This window comes from Lutjanus erythropterus, chromosome 13 (assembly GCF_056507025.1).
Source record: "Lutjanus erythropterus isolate fLutEry1 chromosome 13, fLutEry1.hap2, whole genome shotgun sequence".
In the NCBI taxonomy this organism is placed as follows: Eukaryota; Metazoa; Chordata; class Actinopteri; order Lutjaniformes; family Lutjanidae; genus Lutjanus; species Lutjanus erythropterus.
The window spans coordinates 22733335-22757025 of record NC_139329.1 but is presented as its reverse complement, the minus strand read 5'-3'; the positions used below and the strand labels follow the sequence as shown (position 1 = coordinate 22757025).

Sequence of the window (23691 nt, the reverse complement as noted above, 5' to 3'; positions counted from 1 at the left end):
AAGGGAAACACAACGCAGGCCAGACCAAAACACCTACAACCATGACATTACCCCCCCCTCAACGGACGCCACCCGGCGGCCTGCCAGGCTTGTCTGGAAAGGCCCTGTAAAAGTCATTAATAAGGTCTGGGTCCAGAATCAATGAACGGGACACCCATGACCGTTCTTCTGGGCCATACCCCTCCCAGTCCACCAAAAACTGGTATCCTCGGCCCCGTCTGCGGACATCCAGCAACCGCCGGACAGTGTAGGCAGGGTGGTCATCAATGAGCCGGGGGGGTGGAGGGGGTTCGGCCGGAGGGCACAGAGCACTGGTGGACACAGGCTTCAGCAGGGAAACGTGAAAAGCCGGGTGAACATTAAGGGCTGCAGGCAACTTGAGTCTCATCACACTGGGATTGATTACCTTCTCAATTTCAAAAGGACCGATGTACCTGGGGGCTAGCTTCCTGCTCTCCGTCTGCAGAGGGATGTCGCGTGAGGACAGCCAGACCTTTTGACCCGGCAGATAGTGGGGGGCAGGAGCGCGACGTCTGTCCGCCAACCGTTGGTTGCGAGCCGCAGTCCGCGTGAGAGCCGCCCTCGCCTCACGCCAGACCCGACGAGCCCGCCGGAGGTGCTCCTGTACGGACGGAACTGCCACTTCGGTCTCCTGGATGGGGAAGAGGGGAGGTTGGAAACCCACAGAGGCCATAAAGGGGGACATACCTGTGGCTGAGCTGACAAGGGAGTTGTGGGCATATTCCACCCAGGGGATATGGGTGGACCACGAGGCGGGATGTCTTGAGGTGACGCACCGAAGAGCTGACTCGAGGTCCTGGTTGGCCCGCTCCGTCTGGCCGTTGGTTTGAGGATGGTACCCAGACGAGAGGCTGGCCGACGCACCCAGAGCCTGGCAGAAGGCCCTCCAGACCTGGGAGGAGAACTGCGGACCCCGGTCCGAAACGATGTCCTGAGGTATTCCATGAAGTCTGAACACATGTTGGACGAGGAGGTTGGCAGTCTCTAGGGCTGAGGGGAGTTTGGGCAGAGGAACAAAATGCACAGCTTTGGAAAAACGATCAATAATGGTAAGAATTACTGTGTTACCCTCTGAAGGTGGGAGTCCAGAGACGAAGTCCACAGCGACATGGGACCAAGGGCGATGAGGGATGGGCAGTGGACGTAGGAGGCCAGCAGGAGTCTGGTGGGAGGATTTGTTGCGGGCACAGACGGAGCAGGCGGAGACATATCCCTTGGTATCTGATGTTATGGTGGGCCACCAAAAACTGCGTCGGAGCAAGGAGAGGGTGCGATGAAACCCTGGATGACAGGCAACCTTGGAAGCATGTCCCCACTGGAGCACAGGAGTCCTGGCAGAGGGTGGAACGAACATCCGGTTGGGAGGGCAGCCCTCAGGAATGGGTTGATCTTGTTGAGCCTCCTGAACCACTTGCTCAATCTCCCACCTGGCCGCCCCCACCACGCAGGAGGAAGGGAGGATGGTCTCTACAGGTGCGTCTTCCACAGGAGGAGTAAACTGTCGGGACAAGGCGTCTGGCTTAACATTCCTGGACCCAGGGCGGTAGGTGAGGGAGAACTGGAACCGGCCCAAGAACAGGGCCCACCGAGCCTGCCGGGAGTTTAGCCGTCGTGCCGATCGTAGATAGGAGAGGTTCTTGTGGTCAGTCCATACCATAAAAGGGTGTGTGGAGCCCTCCAACCAATGCCTCCACTCCTGGAGAGCTAAGACCACAGCGAGAAGCTCCCTGTTGCCCACGTCGTAATTCCTCTCTGCCGGGGTGAGCCGGCGAGAGAAAAAGGCACAGGGGTGCATCTTGTGGTCTACTGGGGAACGTTGGGAGAGGACTGCTCCAACACCAGAGTCAGAGGCGTCGACTTCGACCACGAACGGTAGTGCGGGATCTGGGTGGGAAAGCACAGGTGCAGAGGTAAACAGGCACTTTAACCGGTTGAAGGCAGCGTCAGCCGCCTGAGACCACACAAAGGGGAGCTTGGAGGAGGTTAGCTGCGTGAGTGGGGCCGCTACTTGGCTGTAATTACGAATAAACCTCCTGTAAAAGTTGGCAAAACCCAAAAATCTCTGGAGATGTTTTCTGGTAGCGGGGACAGGCCACTCGGCCACCGCTTGGACCTTGGCAGGGTCCGCCTTCAACTGTCCCTTTTCTACAATGAACCCCAAAAAACTGACGGATGAAACATGAAACTCACATTTTTCAGCCTTCACAAAGAGTCTGTTCTCTAGCAGTCTTTTCAATACCAGTCTTACATGCTGGACATGTTCATCAGAGTCTCTGGAAAAAATCAAAATGTCATCTAAATACACAAACACAAACCTGTTGAGCATGTCTCTTAAAACGTCATTGATCAGTGCTTGAAAAACGGCTGGAGCGTTGGTTAGGCCAAAAGACATCACGAGGTATTCGAAATGCCCGAGGGGGGTGTTGAATGCCGTCTTCCACTCATCCCCTTCCTTAATTCTGATGAGGTGGTAGGCGTTGCGAAGGTCTAACTTTGAAAAAATGGTTGCCTGGTGCAGAGGACCAAAAGCGGAGTCTATCAGAGGGAGTGGGTACTTATTTTTCACTGTAATGTCGTTTATGCCTCTGAAATCTATGCAAGGGCGCAGGGTTTTATCTTTCTTCTCGACAAAGAAAAACCCTGCTCCCACTGGGGAGGAGGAAGGGCGGATGAGCCCCGCAGCTAAAGAGTCAGTAATGTACTGCTCCATGGACTCTCTTTCTGGTTTGGACAGGTTGTATAACTTTTGGGACGGAAGGGGGGCTCCAGGGAGCAGCTCAATGGCACAGTCATAGGGCCGGTGTGGGGGAAGAGAAAGAGCTTTGTCTTTGCTAAAAACCTCCTGGAGGTCATGGTACATGGGGGGAATGGAGGACAAGTCAATAGGTTTAGGTGGCACAGGTGACGAGGAGGCGCTGGGGGGAATGGCAGAGTGAAGGCAGTGGGAATGACAGAAAGTACTCCAATTGGTTATGGCAGAAGCGGACCAGTCAATATGGGGGTTGTGCAGCTTTAGCCAGGGGAGACCCAGAACCAGAGGTGATGTGGGAGATGGAATAATTAACAGAGAAATTACTTCCTGATGATTGCCTGAAAGCTGCAGGGTCATAGGAGCAGTACGGTGGGTAACACTAGCAAGTAACTGACCACTCAGAGTGAGAACGTTCCTAGGCTCCGGGAGAGGCTCAGTAGGAAGGTTAGCTTGACTACACAGTTCAGAGTCAATAAAATTGTCATCTGCTCCACTATCAACCAGTACTTGCAGGGGTATCGTGTGATGTGGGAGTCTGAGCATACCTTGCAGTTGAACTCGGGTGGAGGGTGAGGAAGAGGAGATGGTACGGCTCACCAGCGCCCCTCCAGTGGCTGATGAGCCTGCCCTTTTGACAGTTGTGGACAGGTGGCGAGGAAGTGGCCAGGCTGGCCACAGTAGATGCAGAGCCGGTGCTGGAATCTGCGCTCCCGTTCCGCGGGAGACAACCTGGCTCTGCCCAACTGCATGGATTCCTCCTCTTTAGGGGCAGAGGAAAAACCCGGATGAGGAACTGGGGCTGGAATGGGGGTGAGGTCCCGGGAGATCCCGCGTGGAGGAGCGGACACAGAGGGGTGGTTGGAAGCCAAGGGAGGAAGGGTGCCCTGTCTCCCAACTCTCTCCCTGCGTCTCTCACGTAGCCGGTTATCGAGTCTAATGGCTAATGAGATTAGTTCATCAAGAGACTGGGTCTCATCTCGTGCTGCCAATTCATCCTTAACATAATCAGCTAATCCCAGAAGAAAAATGCTTTGCAATGCGAGCTCATCCCACCCGCTCTCGGCTGCCAGAATGCGGAAGTCGATAGCGTACTGGGAGACTGGAGCTGAACCCTGGCGAAGGGAAAGGAGCCGACTGCTGGCTTCTTTCCCTTGGACCGGGTGATCGAAAACTTTACGCATCTCACTGACGAAGGAGGAATATGACTGAGTTACCGCCGAATTGGTGGAGATAGCCAAAGCCCAAGAGGCAGCCCGATCAGTTAACAAACTCATAATAAAAGCGATTTTCGATCTATCTGTGGCGTAAGTCTGGGATTGCTGTTCAAACACTAAAGTACACTGAAGCAAGAAACGACTACATGCCCCTAATTCTCCCGAATACCTGACTGGGGTGGGGATGTATGGTTCCCGGGAGAGGCTGGATGGAGGAGCCGGAGACGCCATGGTGGGAACAGGGGAAGGAGGAAGATTCCCGGGCGGAACCAAGCTGGAGATCTGACTGACGGCCTGATCCATGCGGCTGCCGAGCTGAGATACGCTGGTCACAAGGTTCTGGAGAACGCCTTGGATTTCGTGGATGGCTTCCCCCATCTGACCAACACGTGCACCTTGCGAGGATAGCGCCTGTCGAAACTTATCTGTCTCCGCGGGGTCCATGATTTGGCCGGACTATTCTGTTACGTTCTGAGTTTTGGCCAGGACCCCGGATGCAGAGAACAAGATAAGGGAAGTTTTTCAAAAAGATTTATTGTTTCACACAGGGCAAAAAAACAACTAAAGGCGAGGGCAGGTGCTGGACGCGGTCGGCTGGCTGGCGCAGCTGAGCAGGCAGGAGGAGATCCGTGCTGGCGTCGGTTCAGGAACTAGTGAGCTGCACACACGGTCGGGAGGAGCACTGAAGGCTGCACAAAAACACTGAAGATTAGAGCCACGAAAAAACACCATAAATCCACTAGGAAATTTGCTGCGCTACGTTACCGACTGCGACTGAGACTGAATAGTCCGGCACAGGAGTGGTGACTTGGCCGAGCTCAAATAGCAGGGGGAATGTGATGATGAGAGCCAGGTGCGTCTCATTAGGCTGAGCCAGCCAATGACTGCCGCCGCTGCCACACACACTGCCCTGGAAGGGAAACGGGGGAGGGAAGGGGAGACAAAGAAAAAAAAGGGAAACACAACGCAGGCCAGACCAAAACACCTACAACCATGACAGTTCCCACAGTATGCTGTCCCTCTCATATATGTAAATGGAAAGGAAATGGAAAGTTAAGTTACCAACAATCAACAACTCAACTCATACATAAACAGAAATGTTAAAATGGTCATTTGTATTTTTTTTAAACTATTTTATGAAAAACAAGATATCTGCCATATTTCAGACTCTGCAGAGTTTCCAGCTGTACAAAAGAATTGATTGCAGGATACAGACACAGAGAAGAGGTTTTGATCGAGGTCTTTGTACTGGCACAATGGTGTCACTTTGACAACAAGTCTTTTGGATGTTGCACAGACTAACTGGTGCTGGCACTTTACAAGAAATAAAGACTGGCAGGTGTGAGGTGCTGGTAGACAGAGGCCACAGTACTTCTGATCTTCGGGCAGAGCCGAATCGTGAGTCCAGCTCCACAGAGCCACAAACTCTATAGACAGACACGAACTTGATATTGATCTTATTGTCTCGCTCTTGGGAAAAGAAGCCAACAAAAATGTGTTATCTAAAATGTTTAACTTTTTCTTTAAAACACAAAACTTTCATTCTGCAACCAGCAGTAAGTTATAGCTCAGGTTTAAAAAAAAATACAAGAAGACAAACAAACAAGCAAAAAAAGGAAGGCATCATTGGAAGAGTTTGCGGTAGAGTTACAGGCATATAGCATAAGACAATTTAGCCCCATCAGCATCATGGAGGAAAATCACATTGAATGATTTTTTAAGACAGAAGTGTCAGTGATATAGAATTTACACTGGAAAATGGAGATACAGTAGGTGGATGTGTTTGGAGAACTGTTACTGCACGTAATATTCCTTTGAAGTTGGGACATCGGCTCTTCATACCAACATATTTATATAAAAAAAAAAGTTTTATCACACAGTTGAAGGGAAATTGGGTTTAAAATCTGTCAGGGCTGAAATAATGATCTCTACTGTGTGTTTGAGGACAGAGTACCTGTGTGTTTCTGTCAGATAATTTATTGTAACATTTCTGAATATTTTGGTCTGCAGATCTCGCTGTGCGACGAGAGTCTGGCTGTATTTAAATGTCAGTTGTGCTTGTGTGGGCTGCAGGAGCTGTTGATTTTTGACATACTTTGTTGCAGCTGTATGCGTGTTTCACGTGTGACTGGGATTGTGGGAGGTTGCCAAGTTTTAAGTGTCTTAAGTGACTTTTTCTTGTACTCTTGGGAGATGTATCATTAAATACAGGAAAAGTCTTGTGGTAAAATGTCAGAATCCTTCCGACAATTACTTTTCCTGTGTGATTAAATCTCCGGCGTGGCCTCTTTGTGCACAACATGGCTGCCTCTTCCTCCCACAGACATAACAAGAGGAGGCGAATCGCTTTCCAGCTGATGAGCAGCCAATAAGTGCCCTCCAACCCGCACTGTAGTTTCACTGTTTACTCATGACTAATATCGCTGGGTGAGATTACTATGCAATGTTCTTTAGATCCGTCCCTGCCCTGTCGTACTCTCACTGGGCTGGTAAGTGCTCATCTTAAGTGACGGTCCTTAAGTATTATTTGCCTTGTATTTTCTTCTCCACAGTTACATTTTTTTTCACATCAGAGATGGACAAGAACATTGTGTATTACCTGCAAGGCGCAAGTAAAATGGCATGTTTGCATCCGCTGAAAGTTTTCACAGACAGAAGCTGAACATTGTGTTTGAATTGTTTGTGTTTTTGAGCCGTCATTAGTGATATTTGGACTCGTATTTTTTTAATGATGGGCCGTGTTTGAGGCTTGCACAGTTTATTTTTAGGCCTCTAGCTTTTGAAGTCACTTCAAAGGATTGTCTTTGGGTTGGGGGTGAAACAGCAGCCCCAAAGCATTTTGGGTAGATGAGTAGATTTCTCTGAAGTGATTGCCAGATCCCTACATCACTTCGTTTCATTGGTCAAAATCTATCCATCAGTGAAATGTTATTAAAAAGATACTCCAGTGATTCAGTTTTGTACTTCAGTAAAGTTGGGGGACTCCCAGGAGATATATTCATAAAGAAATATCAAAATTAAAGCAGCAGAGGCTGGGATATTATGACTTTCAGTCTCTAGTATAGATCAAGATTAAAGCTATAATATGTACAATTTCCAATTATAATTTCTAAAAATGTTGGACGTAAGTTATATATTTTGTTGAGTTGTGTTCTTACTTTACCCCTTATGTTACCAATAATAGTCAAAGCTAGATAAATCCTTTCTTACTAGCTGCTCGTATCTATAACTTCCAGGGAAACGTGGGATACGCTGGATATACATCAGAGAATGAGGATGTTTACATAAAATACATTGTATGTAACAACAAAAACAACATCTGCTTCCCACCCATCCCACCATCATTTGAGACTGGCCAACACAGTGGGGAAAAAACACTAATACCTGTTACAAAAAATAGGATAAAGAATATAAAAATAAATAAATGAAACAGAGACAGAAGAAACTCACATGATGAAATAAAATAAATTCTGATTCTGCAGCAGTTCTGTGACGTTATTGCCATCATTCAAAGGCACTAAGTTACATTTCTTGTAGTGCAGACATTATTATAGTTGTCCAGGAATGGTTGCCATACTTTTTGGCAGTTATTAACCAAACCTTGAGCAGAATATCTGAGCTTTTCCAACTTCAAATGGCCCATTGCCTCCTAAATCCATGGGTGTGCATGATGGGGGGGGGCGAGAGCTCCAATTATACAGAATGAGACATCTTTCTGAAAGCAATGAGGAAGTCCAGCATGGGCCTGGGCTCAAGAGATATTCGGATGTGAGAGCAATTGGATATGTGAGCAGTGTTTAAAGGCCTTAGCTCAAAATTGACCCATACAAATGAATCAATAAGGGTTGCTGGACCTTGGCTGCACCTTTGAAAGATTGGGTAAAGTTTTTGAACTATTGTGAACTATTTTAGATTAGATCAAACTATGTCTGACAAATATGGAGGTTGTGTTGATCATTGCATTGTTTCCCAGATTTCCTCCAAGACAGAGAGTTCTGCTCACTAAGGCCTTACAATCCTTCATGAGTTGGCAGGAGTTTGAAAAGGGAAAGAAGTGAAGCTTTTTTAAACAAAGTCTCTGATATGGAGGTATTTGACAAAAGTGACACTGTGGAATGACAAATCCTCTGTTGGTATTCTAAACTGGGGGTTTAAGGTGGTGTAATAAAAGATATCAATGAGTTGCATAATGGGAATTGTAGAATCCAGCATTTTTAAAGCTTGACCTACACTATAAAGTCAGTATAACTCTGCCACTGTTGCTGATTTTGACACTTCTTATTTATCTGTCTCTTTTGAGTCTCACAGCTGTACTGAAGTACAGTACTGAAGCACCGGAGTACCAATTAAATGACAGTTCACTGAAGGATGAAAACTGATTAGCATATTTCATTACACCTCCTTCAAACCTCACACCTACAGTTTGCCTTACAAACTTTTAGAAGTATTACAAGGATTTAAGCCTCAAGCTAAACTCAGATAACCCATCCTTGTTTTTTTCACATTTGAAGGAGCCACACAAGATATTACACAGAAGTTATTACAAGTTCATTCGTGCAGTACTCTTTAGCCATTTTCACATATGTACTCTGAACAGTGTCCTGAGAATCAGGTTGGGACATTGTCCAAATGTGCCACATGGAGCACGTATCAGGAGATTGTTATTGTCAGACGTGTTCTCACATGTTGGAAATACTCGGTATAGTTTTGGCGAGGGGTGTTGCCTGCAGAGTGTGCGGGTGGAGGTGGAAGTGGTGAAGGGTAACAGACACTCCAGTCTCCAGTCTGCCTGCCTGTTTCGTAGTGAGGCTTGGATTTGTAGGACGAACACTTTAACTTTCCCTGACTGAAATTAGGTATTTTCATGTTGCAGATGACAAACAAAGGCATTAAAATGTGACCTCACATAGGCTGATATTGATTGGTAGAAATAAAACTGGGTAATAGGGGTGGGTGGGTGTTCTCTTAAGTATCTCAGGTATCATTTTTTTCTTACAATTTAATTGATTTTTTGACTGCTGAATCGATTTTTTAAATATGTATACAAGTAGTGCTTAGTCATTTAGCTTGATGCTAACATATAATGGCAGGATCACAGTAATTTTATCTTATTATCTTATCATTTATTAACAGATCCATTTTTACTTCACATGCTTAAAATAAAATGACTTCACATTGCTTACCCATCAATTACTCTGGTTTCAACCCTGCACACCGACCAGCTACAGCAACCTCAAAGTGTCAAAATTTCAACTCAGAATTCACAGTTTCAAAGTTCTGTTTCAGTTGCGAGGGATGTTAGTTAAAAGGCTCTTTGTGCTGTGTGCAGTTTTCAGGGGCTCTATTCATTTTGACCTTACATCTTCTTTTATTTATTATTTTCTCAACTCAGAAAAACTCAGAAAGATGTGATATACACTGCTTTTGGAAATAGGTTTCATGATATAGTCTCTAGACGTATATGATTCAACTTTTTCCCATAGTCAAGTTTTTAAAAAGCAAATGAAAATTGCATTATATTGTAATATCTAATCACAATATGTAGAACCTCAGTACTTGTAGAATTGGCACCCAAGTATTGTGATAGTATCGTATCGTCACCAGCCCCACTGCGAGCAGAATTGCAGTCTGTGTAAAAGGAGTCTTTGTGACACACTGTCTGAAATTCAGGTGTAAAATGGTGGAGTACCCCTTTAAATTTGAATGGCGTGACACATTGACAGTAACTTTATAGGTGCAACAAGAATATACAGTGGCAAATTGTGAAGAAAAGAGTGGTGCCCTTTGTCTGTTTGCAGATACCCCTCAGCCCTGAGCGCTCCTGCAGCCATCAGTTATCAGGCAGAGGCAGAACACCTTCTTTAAAGCAATGAAACACGCTTCACTGCTCACATTATCTCTACGTTTTGCAGCAGAAGCATCCAAGCTCAGAGATCGGCATGTTTCATTCGTATTTACTGATGTGCATGATTTGTTTTGTTTATCACATGGCTCTTTTTGACGCTCTAAATTCTGATTTGCCAGTCGCAGATTCTGAGGTGTCTTATTCCAAAATAAGAGACTGTTGTTGCATCTGAATCGTCGACATGTTGTTAATTTCTAATCAGAGCAACCAGAGACATTGCATGCCAAAAACATGTTACTTTGTGTGACATGCATAAAGTACATAGTAAATAGTAACTTTAGCTTAATGTGTGTGATTGAGTTAATAGCCCAAAGGTCAGAATTGTTGGATTGTTACAGGACGTTTGATAGTTTGAATAATAACACCAACTGGGAAGATCTTGGCAGGGAAATGAAGCAAATAAAGCTTTTGCCCCCTCAGCTACTACAATCAGCATACCCTTGAGCAAAGCACTTAAATCAAAGCTGCTCCATTGGAGCTGCTTAGTGGCCAACAGTGTGAGCTCCCAGCTCCCAGAGTGCTTGATTATTATGTATGACTTTAAAGCTTAGTACATGTTTTCTTACTGAATGATGGCTTATAGTGAAGCAGTATGCTGGGGAATTATTGTTACTGGAAATTATACGTTTCATTATCCACTCTGTACACTCGAGTTATAACAGCTTTGTGTTTCATGGTGAATAATGCGTCATCATGGCTACAGCATTTGATGAAAACTCACAAGCTTCTTTATTTAACATCGTCATCGTCTTAAGGCTTTACTGACCACATATGAGGTGAATCTGGTGAAAGGATGAGGGGACAACTCCCTTCAACCACCAGGTTTGCAGTACTTTATAGGGAGAAAACCTGGTGGCCACAGGGGACAGCCTACATTGAATATTTTGTACCACGGGCCATCAGGCCACGGTTAATGTTGGACCTTGCAAAACCTTGAGAAATTAATGTCCAGTGCAGTTTTGAGTAGAGTAAACTTTATTGTCCATGAGGGTATGAGGGTGTCATGGGCTCAGTGCTACATTGTGTTCCTTAACATAAAAAACATCACAAAGAACTGAGAAGTTTTTGACACAATGCTAGACAGTCACATCACACTAAAACATCTTAAAACAAAATTCTTAATGTTACAGACATAGTCACACCATAAATCAGACAAAAAAGTCATATAAATTGTCAGATTAAATTCTTTTACACAATACAATAATATAAAATAATCACAAGAAATCAAGAGTTAGATTACCCCTTTGTGTTCTGCTCCTCTTTCATAATAAAAGCACTCTTTAGAACAGCTAGAGCATCAACACAATTCTGACGGAGCTGCAGAAGGACATGTTTAGTGGAGTGTGACAGTCTTTTTTGTGGTCTCGCTAGAATTACTCAGTCTCTTCATCTTTACCCCATTTTCCTCTTTTTCTGTCCTCTTTGTCCCCTTAATTAAATCATCCGCATTCAGTTTTATTCAGAGAGCTTTGTTGACTTGGTGAGAGGACTCCCTAAGTGGCCTGAAAAGTTTTAAATCCAGCAAGTACACGGCGAAGACCATAAAATGCAATTAATAGAAAGAATTCTAAGTTGAAATATCAGCAAGCAAAGCAGCATTTTATCATGGGTTTGTAATGTTTCTTTTTCTCTCTGTCCTAGCTATCTCTATTTTTCTGTCATTGTCTCTCCTGTTTCTTTATTTCTCTCAGACTCTTTGTGTTTCAGTCTCTCTCTTACCTCTTACTTTGTGGCAGAGAAGTAAATAGATTACCACTGCTGACCTTGTCCTCTTTGGGCATTTAAAGTAAATGAGTGGGTTGTGTTCCCTTGGACCTGGAAGAGCTTTGTTAAATATGGATTAATTCACAGAAAAGAGAGGTCGTACCTTTCTCCAGCCCTCCTGAGCGAGACCAGCCTACACTCAGAGGCCAAATTGCAATTCTCCAGACTGAGTCTCTGGAGCTCTTCACTGATTTTTTTTTTCCTTGAGTGAAGTAAGTTGAACTCGAATAGGAAGTCAGGACTCCCAGGAGAATCTGTGTCCTTTATGGCAGATAGAAGAGTCGAGTCTTGTATATTTCACAGCAGAGAAAGTAAAGTCTAATTTGTCTATTTTTTAATATTACAGTGAAGACCCTGTCTTTTATTTCATGTCACTTTCCAGCTCTGACTCTCCTGTCTCTCTGCTGATTTTTTTTATATTTCTCCAAGGCCCTAAAAACTCTTGCTCTCACGTTGCTTTTACCATTCAACAACCTTTTTGCAAGCGGCACGTCAAAAAGCTGGATATAGTGACAAAGTCCCCCAAATGTCACACGAAGAAGGATCGTTTGTGAAAGAAAGCAAAGGAAAGTGTTATTATTAACCAGTGGAGTGACTCAGTGTTGTACTGCAAAAAGCCTGTCCTGTGTTTGTCTTTAGAGACCCTACAGGGATAGTTTCAGATTATCTGAAGTGGGGTTATATGCGACATTTATCAACAGCCAGTGTATTACCTGCAGTACCAGCATGGACGCTAAGCACTGTCCTGCTCTACACAGGGTCAGCAGCAAAATGTGTGTTAGCCACTTAAAAAAGCCCCCCTCTAAAAAAAAATCAACATCACTTAAAATGTTCGCTATGGACCCTTTTTGAGCCGACATCATGATCACGTCATGGCATCTTGCTGTGTTCGGTACAAGAATGGAAGTAAGAAATGTCTGAAAACTGAAGCTTTATCTTTTCCTTATTAAACAGAATTCAAGTTTTTCTCTTTTACCAAACTTAGAAGCGCTTTAATTGTCTTGTTAAGACTCACTTTATTTAAACTCAGCAGACAGAAACAAAATAAAACTCACCAGAACCATCTTGTCTAATCTTAGCACAGTTGTAACCGTCGCCAGCTCAGCGTTAGATGTGAAAATAGTCTGGTTCTACAGGCTGTTTTACTCTCACTCATCCTACTGGATCAGTGTACTGCTGCATTTGCAACATAATGCACCTTTAAAAAAAACAGACTATACACACACTAATCCTAACAAAACTTGACTCCTCCTTGCTCTCTGCACTCCGAGTGTCTGTTTACATGACGACAGCCCCGTTATTGCCGCTGTGTCACTGTGGCGTGACAGATGAGACGTTCCACGCTGGATGTTTTATTGTCGACGGGCTGACACCAGGCGGAGTTTGTGTGTAAATCTGTCTGATTAGTTTCAGAAGGGAAAACATTGGCAGTTTAATGGGTTCTTTCATCCAAGAATTGAACTTAATTACCTAATACAATATTTCTCTCTGACACGCACCCCTCCATCTTTTTCAAATAAATCCATACATTTTTAGTTTGTACATTTGTGTGTCTTGCAGGATAAGAAATGTAAACAGTAAACAAATGATGCTCTAATTTGGTTGATTTGCATATATTTCTGGAATAAATCAGGATATTGGTCTTTCTTCCCTACTCCATCTTCATATCACTTTTTGTTCTAAGATTAGTTTTTTTTGCTGCAGCCATCCTCTCCATATTCTCTATTTCTCATAAAAGTCAACCGACTGAATGCACTCTCATCTCAGCCCTCAATATTACAGGCTGCACCGTAACACACCAACACAGCCCGCAGTTTCAGTACATTACCAACTTCTATCTAAAGATGTATAATGTAAATCTCTCGAGTGTGGTGTGGGCGGGTTGAGAGAGAGAGAGAGAGAGATAGAGAGACATTAGCTCTGTTTTGATTCTGCCGTCAAGAGAATTTCATGCAAAGTTTTGAAAGGTCAGGAACTATAAAAATGTAAATGGGATGCATTTTCATCAAAGTCAAAATAATGTGTGCACTGGAAAGATTTTAGATAGAACTGATTTTTAAAAAATGATTGATATCAGAGAAAATCATTGTTCTTTGATTAGGAGATAATAATTTAAAGGAATAGCTCAGATTATTGGGGTGGTATGAGTCAGTGTATTATCTACAGTAGATGCTGGTTGACACGTTCCCAGTTTGGAAAAGCATCAAGAGTACCAGCACGAAAGCTAAGCAGGGTCCTACTCTGGACAGGGTCAGCAGGAAAACGTATTTTAACCATCTTAAAGAAAAAAACAATATAAGATGACAAGGCAACATTTTCACCGCTTTATGTTGCTGTCAGACAGCCTTTTTCAGTGGGAAACTGCTATTATATAAGCCAAATATCACTCGCTCTTGCTCAACCAGACCAGTAGTTTTACCTCACAAGACACGGGTGTTGCTGATCTGTTAGTTTGTTTAGGTTATTGTGTGACTGTGTGTGACTCTGAACTAACCTTTTATAACACCAAAATCACACAGTAACACAAACAAACCAAAAGATCGAGGCAGCAGTAGACCAGAAGGTTAGAGGTTAAATTACTGATTTTGAGAGTCTGGTTGAGCAAGAACAAGTGATATTTGGCCTATATAACTTAAGTAAAAGCAACAAGACAGACAGCGAGGTAAAGTGGTGACAGGATACTTGGATACTCCAAAACTCTACTACTCATACCAACACAGTATAGATAGATAAATAGCACTATAGGGCAGAGGAAGAATATGTATTTTTGCCTTAAAGACTCTGAGCAGTGAGAACCAGACCCCTATTAGAAACAGGACTTTGGAAAGGTTTGTGGAACAACAGCTGGATTAACATGTGGCGTAATGATGCTGGGCCTTTTAGACTGAAGCTACGCTGCACCATCAATAAAGAGACAAATATTTATTTTATAAGAGAGCACTGTTGTCTGTTGTAGAAATCTGCAGACGCAGTTCATGCAAAATCTACAGATGGCAACAAAATTAATTAATTAGTTCTGTTTGCTAAACAGATGATGACAACTGTGAAAACATTGAATTCTATCAGCAAGTTCCAGAACATCTCCGCCTGTCTGAGCAATTTTGCCTGTCAGATCTGACAGGCAGACACATCACTCGTCAATGGAAGGCACTTTAAAGGAAATGTAGCTGTAGGAACTCAAATAATCAGTTTAGTATGGCTGCGCTCATACGAGACATAGCGTACATGTAATTTTAGTTGATACTGCTGATGTGTTGTTGACATACTTTGATGCCAAAGAAGAGAAACTGACAAGTTCTGATCTTTTTCCAGTGGTATATCATCTCAATCTGTATGTAACTGAAGCGCACTGACAGGTGAATGGCAATGCACATCCAAATATGAGAACTGGTGGAAATCCTCACACACTGGCTGGGAAAAAACAGTCCATTTCCCAGTGTTAGAAGCACAGTATAAACAGTGCCTGCAGTATACTCAAACAAATGAGCATTTAATCCAGTTATCAGAAACGGGTTCACACACAACTCCTGGGTTCAACGCTCTTTTTTTTTCTTTAAAGCATGAGATCTCCATATTTAAAGTGCTGGAAAGAAAATCTGTTGCCATTTAGCATAAAATATTACTTGCATGATTAATCAATTATCAAAATAGTTTAATAGTTAGCCTAATTGGGCATATTTACTTGCCTGATATGGGATTTTACTTGCCCTGGGCAAACGGGGAGTCTTTACTGTTTAGCCCTGAACTTGCATTTAGAAGGATTACTCAGTTTCCTGGTCGCTAACTCAACTTCAACTCTTTATTCTTGAAAAGGTTTTTACCCAACTTATCGGGAAAAAAGTAATTATTAATTGCTAACAGCTTAAAGCTGTAATGACACACTGGATGTCAGTGGTTTAAAGGACCAGTGGGTAAGATTCAGTGGCATCTAGCAGTAACTAGCATCCACTCTCTCTGTAGATTTAAATGACTCGTTTTAAGGAAACAGAAACACAGCCATTTTTATTTTCTAGTGATTAAACACTAATGAAAACATATTTATGAATGCTATATGCCATTTTCTTACCATATTCTTCCAATAAACTCCCATAAAAGTCTTATACGCTGGACCTTTAAATGAAACCAAAATGACCAAAGCCAAAATACAACCCTGTAAAATACTGTTTTATTGACTAACAGAACAAAACTGTGTAGTTGTAGAAACTATGGAGCTTTGGTAAGGGTAATAATAATTACTAATGAACTTGAAGACCTGATGCTCTACCTGTTTCCTTGGCAACTGATAAAACACAGCAGATCTAAAACATGCCGCCTGTCTAAAAAATAGATAAGAACATGACCTCCAGTGAGTGTTGCTATTCTTTTTTTTATTTTGGTGAAACAAAGGCCTAATAAGCACTGGGAAAAGACTGCAGACCAGATGATCTGTTAATATTTTATTGTAGCAGTTGGCAAATATGTTTGAGGTGGATATCGCTGTGAGCTGTGCAAGTAAATCAATATATGTATGGGAAGCACCTGTTGAGATGCAGTTGACGATTCACAGAGCATCTTAGAGTGAAATCAAAACCCTGAACAGATTGATTTAAAAACCTGAACTCTTTCTAGTATCGCATTTTTGATTTGTAACCAGATTCTTCAGTGTCTTTAACTGTCATGTTTTCTGCCTTTTTCTGTTGTAAACGGTTGTTTTTCAGCAACGTAAAGCTTTCTTGGTGCAAAGCAATTTCTTTGATGCCTTTCACTCTGGACATTGAAACTGCAAAGATGTCAGAGATTTAAATGACATTTATGTGAGCAGTCACATATCAAAAATTTCAGGTTTTAGTGTTAGTGGACCTCAGTGGTGCATTTGACACAGCTGATCATAAGATGCTGCTTTAGAGACTAGAAAAGTGGGTGGGAATCTCTGGCACTGTGATAACTGGGTTCAAATCATATTAACAAAATATGGATTACTGTTTTCAGTTGTTAATTATGAATCTGAGCAAACAAAAATCACATGTGGCGTTCCACAAGGGTCCATTCTTGGGCTTCTTCTGTGCAACATCTGCATGTCCCCCCTTGCTCATATTGTGGACTATTATAACATCTCCTAGCGCATGTATGCAGATGACACACAACTCTACATACCACCACGTGTCACCACATGACTACAGTACCCTACATTTGCTGAATAAATGCACCAAAGAAGTGAGTAGATGTACCACAATTTACAACTATTAAACAGAAAGAACTGAGATAATTGTTTTGAGAACAGAGAACATAGATTAAAAATCAGTGCTCCACTTGAATCTATGACACTAAAACCTGCAAATCTTGGTGTAGTTCTGGACTCAAATTTCAACATCCGTCTCAGAAAAATCATTACAAAATCAGCCTATTACCACTTTAAATACATAGAAAGAATTAAAGGACTTTTGTCTAAACAAGAAAAAGAAAAACTTGTTCATGCATTTATTTTCAGTAGGCTGGTTTATTGTAATGGTGTCTTCACAGGTCAGAGTGAAAAATCAATCAAACAGCTGCAGCTCGTCCAAAATGCTGCTGCCAGAGTCTTTACCAACAACAAGAGAGTGGAGCATATCACACCGGTGCTTAAATCACTGCATTACCTTTCTGTGTGTCAAAGGATAGATTTTAAAATCCTATTGCTGGTTTAGAAAGAACTAACTGGTCTCAGGCCTAAAAATGTCTCTGATTCATTTATATGTTATGAAGCACAAAAACCCCTCAGGGTTGAAGGCGAAACAGCTTTTGGTTTCTATGCTCTCCACCTTTGGAACAAACTTCCTGAATACCCGAGGACTGCTGAAACTGAACATTAGTTTTTTACTGCAGAGCTCTTAAATACTTGTTGTTAAAGTAATCTGTAATTATTGTTTTTACCTTTGTTTGCTTTCACTTTTATTTTTATTGTCTTTTTAAATACAATTTCTTTAATTTTCTGACTGTTTATTTGTCACATATTGTTTTTATTGTTCATTTTTCGTAAAGCGTGTTTCATTTAACCATTGTACTGTATGGTTTGAGAAAGGTTGATTTAAAGTCCTTCTTACGATAAATGATGTAGGCCTGTAGATCTTTGTTCAGCTTATTCACCTTGTTACTATATATATGAATTACGTACTGCATAATACTACTTTCATGTGACAACTCTGTAAAGCCAGTGTTTGACATTATTAAAGACTACATGGTCTTAAATGTGTTGAAAATGTTATGCAATCCTTTTGGCTTATGAAATGTTGGATAACCTTAACTTGCATGGCGGTCAGTCTGAAGAAAGGTTGTTATGTAGCAGAGTCTTGTACTTAACATGCTTTCTAACCTATTTAGCAAGAACATAGTGAAAACTTGACACATATGTGCTGACAGGTTTTTATCCAGCAGTAACGATGTGTGGATGATCTGACCTGGATTGCTGCATTCAGAGTACTGAAATCTATAATTTGCCAACCATCACATTATTACTTTATTATTACTTTTCTATTACACTTAATATCATGTTTTTTTTCGGTACTACTTTCACTACCATGTGCAGTATTACAGTATTAATAATTATTATCATGTAAAATAACTTCTTAATATCACTGTCAGTATTACTTTTCAATGTAACTGCCCAAACTGCTTTTTCTATTTGACGTATTTTGGACTAAACCTATCTTACTTGTATTTCTATTCTGTTGGGCACTGTTTCATCAGCCAATTGAAAATGTATAAAAGAAAAGGACTGTGAAATATTAGCCGCTGTCATTTATTTTCTTCCATAATTTGAGGCTATTATGGCAAATCACTTTAAAAATGAGGAATTGACCCAGTGTTCCTTTGTGATATCTCTGGTTTGAGCCAGGCTCTTATCACATGTCAGCTCTCCCTTTATTTGCTCAAATTTTCTGTTTATCTCTGTTTGAGTCATTAATTTCCCATCATAAAACATAATACAGGTTGCATCCAATACAAGTATTTAGAAATGCAAAACAATCTGTGTTTCATTTGTCAGTGGCATAATGTCTTCAGTCCCATACTGTATTTGTGGCTGTACTGTCTTGTTTACATTGAGATTAAATAAGGACTGCTGCTAATTTATCTTCTTGAAGTTCACAGTTAGATAACACAGTCTGCTGCTGGGTGCACTTTTATTTTTCTGCTGTGAACCTCGTTTATAAGTCTATTTATCAGCTTCCTGTCGTGAAACAGTCATGTAAGGTAATAGGTCTGTGCTAACCTGAGGGCACAAAAGGAAAATAGATCTTGTACCTGCACACACAGGCACACACACACACACACACACACACACACACACACACACACACACACACACACACACACACTGAGGAGGGAGTTTTATTCATTGCCCTCCAAGGTGTGTGGGGGAGAGGGAGAAAATTTAGGACATCCTGTCTTCAGGTCATTCAGCTGCCTCAGTGTCAGCTGCTAGCTGTCAAACACACACACACACACACACACACACACACACACACACACACACACACACACACACACACACACACACACAATCTGTCCTTGTCCTCTAGCTCTCCTGAAACATTCTCTATCCAGATTCTTCCTCCTAAAACTTCAGCACACATCATCCATCCCTCTCTCTTCAATGTCTGATTTGTTTTACACAGTTACTTTACTACTACAACATTACTTTGATTGGTTGATTGATAGATTTTATGGATTAAGAAGATAAAACTGGACAGAATCACCCATAACATACACAGAATCTCTAAAACAACGAGTGACAAAAACCTCAAAGATCTTATAAATAAGAAAAAAAACAGAAATGAACATCAAATATTTGTCATACCACCTCCCTTTTCTTCACAATTCATATGTCCTATGAGCATTCACAAAACCCATAAAAGCACTGCAATAGAGGCTATAAAAGCAAGATTTACAAGAAAAAGACATGATAAGAAAACACAGTCGAATAATAAAAAGATAATAATCACACCAAGCCCTGCCTATCATAATTTAATTTAATTTTTCTCATCTGTTACCTCAGAGATGAGTCCTGACCTTTAAAAACTTCTCTAGATTGTGACTGCTTGATATTTAGCATGTGTGATTCATGGCACAGTTCAAAAGAGATCAAAAAGAAATTTGTCACTTGCTACTGACTACCTAAGTAGGATCCCATGGTGGTCCACTGGAAGGGGAGGGACTCGCTGCACCTTACATGAGAAGCTTAGTACGTCTAGTGTAGTTATCATGCTGTGTTTGTACTAAGGCTATTTGTGAGCCCAGGTAGTTGGGTGCAGCTCCGTGTTCAGTAATGCTACAAGGAACTTTCATATATTGTTGATTTTGGAGGCACATGTAGACAGAAGTGGTATTGTTTCCCCGGTTATAAAAACCTCCTCTTGCTTCTTTTTAAGTGGTTTAAACCGAGCACTGCTTTGATTTCCACGTTGTGCTGCATTCCTGTTAATGTACAAACCTGTACATCATAATAAGACCGGTCCTTATCCACAGTGCATCTCTTAGAAACAAAATATAAACAGAAAATTGAACCAAAAACTTAACAACTGCTTCACTTTCACGTTGTGCTATATTCATACGACGATGCACCAAAACATCCAGTAAATTTTGACAGGCTGTCACTGCAGGGTGGCTGACTTGATTTGATGTGCATAAGAGATTTCTATGAGTGGAGCGCTTTAAACAGCATTGTTGTTGATCGTGTTCATTTAATTGTGGGAAGCCAAAATCGTGATCAAGATTAGTTTTCAATTAACTGTGCAGCCTTATAATAAGCTGTAATTCACACATTGTAATAATCAAACTGACAAGAAACCATTTGTAAGGAGTCAGAAGGTCGGATTGAGATTCAATAGACATGCAGATGGATATCAGATGATTGTTAAACACAAAGGAAACAAATTTAGAGCCAGCAAGTTTAATGGCCACAAGGGACCCTCTTCCTCTATGTCTTTTTCTGTGTCTCTAGATAATACACTGTCCCTTAAAACAGAATAAAGGTAAAAAATAAGCATTACCACAACCTCAATGGCTGAAGCCATGGCTGTAAGTGCTGCATAAAAGCTGTAGCCATTTAAAAGAAAACATGTGAAACAACGTACTGACCAGTGACCAGTTTTAACACTATATCAGAGTTGAAAAAAAGAGGTGTGTTTACCTTTTCTGTGTGTGTGTTCTTGTCCAGGCCGCAGGGAGCTCGCATGATGTCCAAACAGGCGGGTGAGCAGCTGTCCAGCACCACTGTCAGCGAGGCCTCTACTGCCATCACCACCTCGTCCACTGTGGACACCACCTCTGCCTCCAAGGTCAGTCTGTGCGTCTCTCTCTGTGTTTGTGTGCATGATAGCTCTGTACTTAGTTTACTTTCATTGTATCAATTTAGCATAATAACCTGTGTTTTTTCCTGCGAATTAATATATCATTCAATTTCAATTCAGTTTGATTTGCAAACACACATAAAACAGTGGGTGTTTCTCGCTAGTTTCCCTTTTATACTTGCAGTTTATTCTTGTATGTTTAACCAGCAACAGCGACACAGTCATATGCACATGCCTCTCTCTGTCACTTCCATTTTTTTTAATGCAATATCTCAAGAATGCGGGAGGGAATTTCTTCAAAATTGGTACTAACAGCCATTTGGAGTCAAGGATGAACTCATTGGCTTTTGGTGGTCAAATGTCAAAGGTCAACTCAAGAATTCATGTGTTAATTATAACAAAAGGTCAACTTCTCTATGACATTATATGATTCTGGATGGACATGGATGTAAATGGGAACTTGGGCAGTTGGTGGAGGCAACTACTTCAAATTATGTGGTATTTTTTTATTGGAAAACTCTTTTGCTTTTTCAGCTCTTTAAAGCTCCTTGAAGGCAGACAGTGTGGCATTCAAGTATTCAATACAGTTTCAGGTTGTTCAGGCCACTACGTCTCCACCATTCAGCCGTATCACTTCACATTGTGAGGTAGTTGTTGCTGTATACCCAAGTAATGCAAAATGCCTGACAGAGCAGAGCAATTTTAAATTCCTCAACCTTCAAGCAGCAGTGTAAAGGTTAGAGCCATGTCTGTGTCTAGAGAGTAATGTAAGAAAATCACAGCAAATGCTACTGAGCGGTATAGAACAGAATAGTAACAGATCAAACACTTTGCATCAGAAAAGAGTAAGAGAGCAAATGACAGAGGCTAAATAGACTTTGCTTTGACACGTAATAAGCTGTCAAAAGTCACTTAAATCTTGTTGGTTTTAATTTATTTTTTATCCTTTTCAAATTTGCTTTTAAATTTAAGCCCCCTTGGCCATTATGAAAACCTCTGTCACCCTTAACTATCTGTGATAGATTAGCGTCCTCCTCCTGTTTTCTTCCATAAGGAAATGTCCCTGTTTCTAGGACAACAAATTCACACAGTGCTAACTTATGTACGGTGTATAAGCCAACACGGGCTGACAGTCTGCTCTGCACTTGTCTTGTTTGCTAACATTAATTGATTTGATAGGTGAAGTCAAACGAACTAATGTCATAGCTGCAAGATGTTAAACATGACACGATTTCAGATGAGCCAGAGCCTGAGATCTTCAGACTCCTCTGACAGTCTCCCTGTCCTAAAGATGACAGGTGAGCTTTCGCCACCAAGCTCCCCAGACTGTGGGAAGTCATGCCAGAGGCTTATAAGCAAGCGAACACTATCACCTTTAAAGGGACAGTTCACCCCAAAATCAAAAATACACATTTTTCCTCTGGACTATAGTGCTGTTTATCCATCTAGACTGTTCTGGTGTGAGTTGCAGAGTTTTTGAGATATTGGCTGTAGACATGTCTGCCTTCTCTTCAATATAATAGAACTACAGGACCAGTCAAAAGTTTGGACACAACTCTCCTTTGATGGTTTTTCTTTTTTTTTTTCCTCTCTCTCTTTTTTGAAAAAAAAAAAAAAAAAAAAAAAGAAATAGTTCAGACTATACAAACAGTGTGCAAAGCTGTCATCAAATCAAAAGGTGGCTACTTTATAAACAGTTAAATCTAAAATGTCAAAGATCAAAAAATGCTTGCTCTTTTGTAGGTTGACAGGTTCAAAGGAGAAGACTGTGGGTTGACAGTTTAAAAAAAGCAAAGAGGCTCTTGCACACTGTCTTTTGTACTTGCAATCAAAGATTTAATAACGTTATTAATTTTTTGATTGTAAGTACAAAAGATGTGATAGACTTTTACATTTTGCATTCTTAAAAAGCAAAAGCATCTTTTGTCATGTTTTTCTTACTACGCAAGTCCATTTAATTCCATATTTCATGGTTTTGATCTCTCCAGTGTTAATCTACAATGTACAAAAATACTAAAAATAAAGAAAAAACATTGAATGAGAAGTTGTGTCCATGGAACTCAGCGCCTGGCTTTTGGCGCTCAAAGCTTTCTGTCTGGTATAAAGAAAGTAGTCCCTACCTGAAACTGTGGATTATCTTGAGTAACCTGGTCTTGATTTCTGAAAAGAGACGTTGCTGTTGAGTTGTTCAGATGTATTTTTTGTGGCACTTTATAGCAGCACAAGCTGAGTGCCATTTAGTTTCATTACACTTGAAAGAAGGCAGACATCTACTGTTGATATCTCCAAAACTCAGGAACTCAACAAAACAACAAAAAATCTAGATGAATAAATAAAACTACAGGCCAGAGGAAAAATAGGTATATACTGACATAGGATGCGCTTGTTGTGTTCCATGTTCAGATGAGATGTACCGTATATGAATAAAGCAGTAGTATCAATAGTAGTAGGCTGGTAATAGTGCTAGAACATTTCGTTACCACTGACTAACCTGATTAATAACAGTTTTTAGCTGACTCATGCCAGTTGTGGTGGACGATAGATCGAGGTTTAGAGGTCGTCTGTCAACCAAGATCCATGACAGACTGACAAACCCCTGCAGGAATCAAAAACATGAGACTTAATTGGAGGAACAGGTGGAGGAGCATGGCTGGTGGCAGCGGAGGGGTTTTAGTTCTAGTTTGATTAAAGCAGGATTCAGAGCCAGACAGGTACTGTAGACGTGTAATT

General features: G+C 41.7%; 1 protein-coding gene across 1 annotated transcript in view; it reads left to right on the top strand.

Annotated features, from left to right (window-relative positions):
- Positions 1 to 23691, top strand: part of LOC146316545 (pleckstrin homology domain-containing family A member 7-like) — a 189911-nt gene that overhangs the window by 103623 nt on the left and 62597 nt on the right. The window contains exon 5 of the mRNA XM_084735068.1: positions 20829 to 20949. Within this exon, the coding sequence (XP_084591194.1) occupies positions 20829 to 20949 (121 nt within the window). The remainder of the gene's footprint in view (positions 1 to 20828; positions 20950 to 23691) is intronic.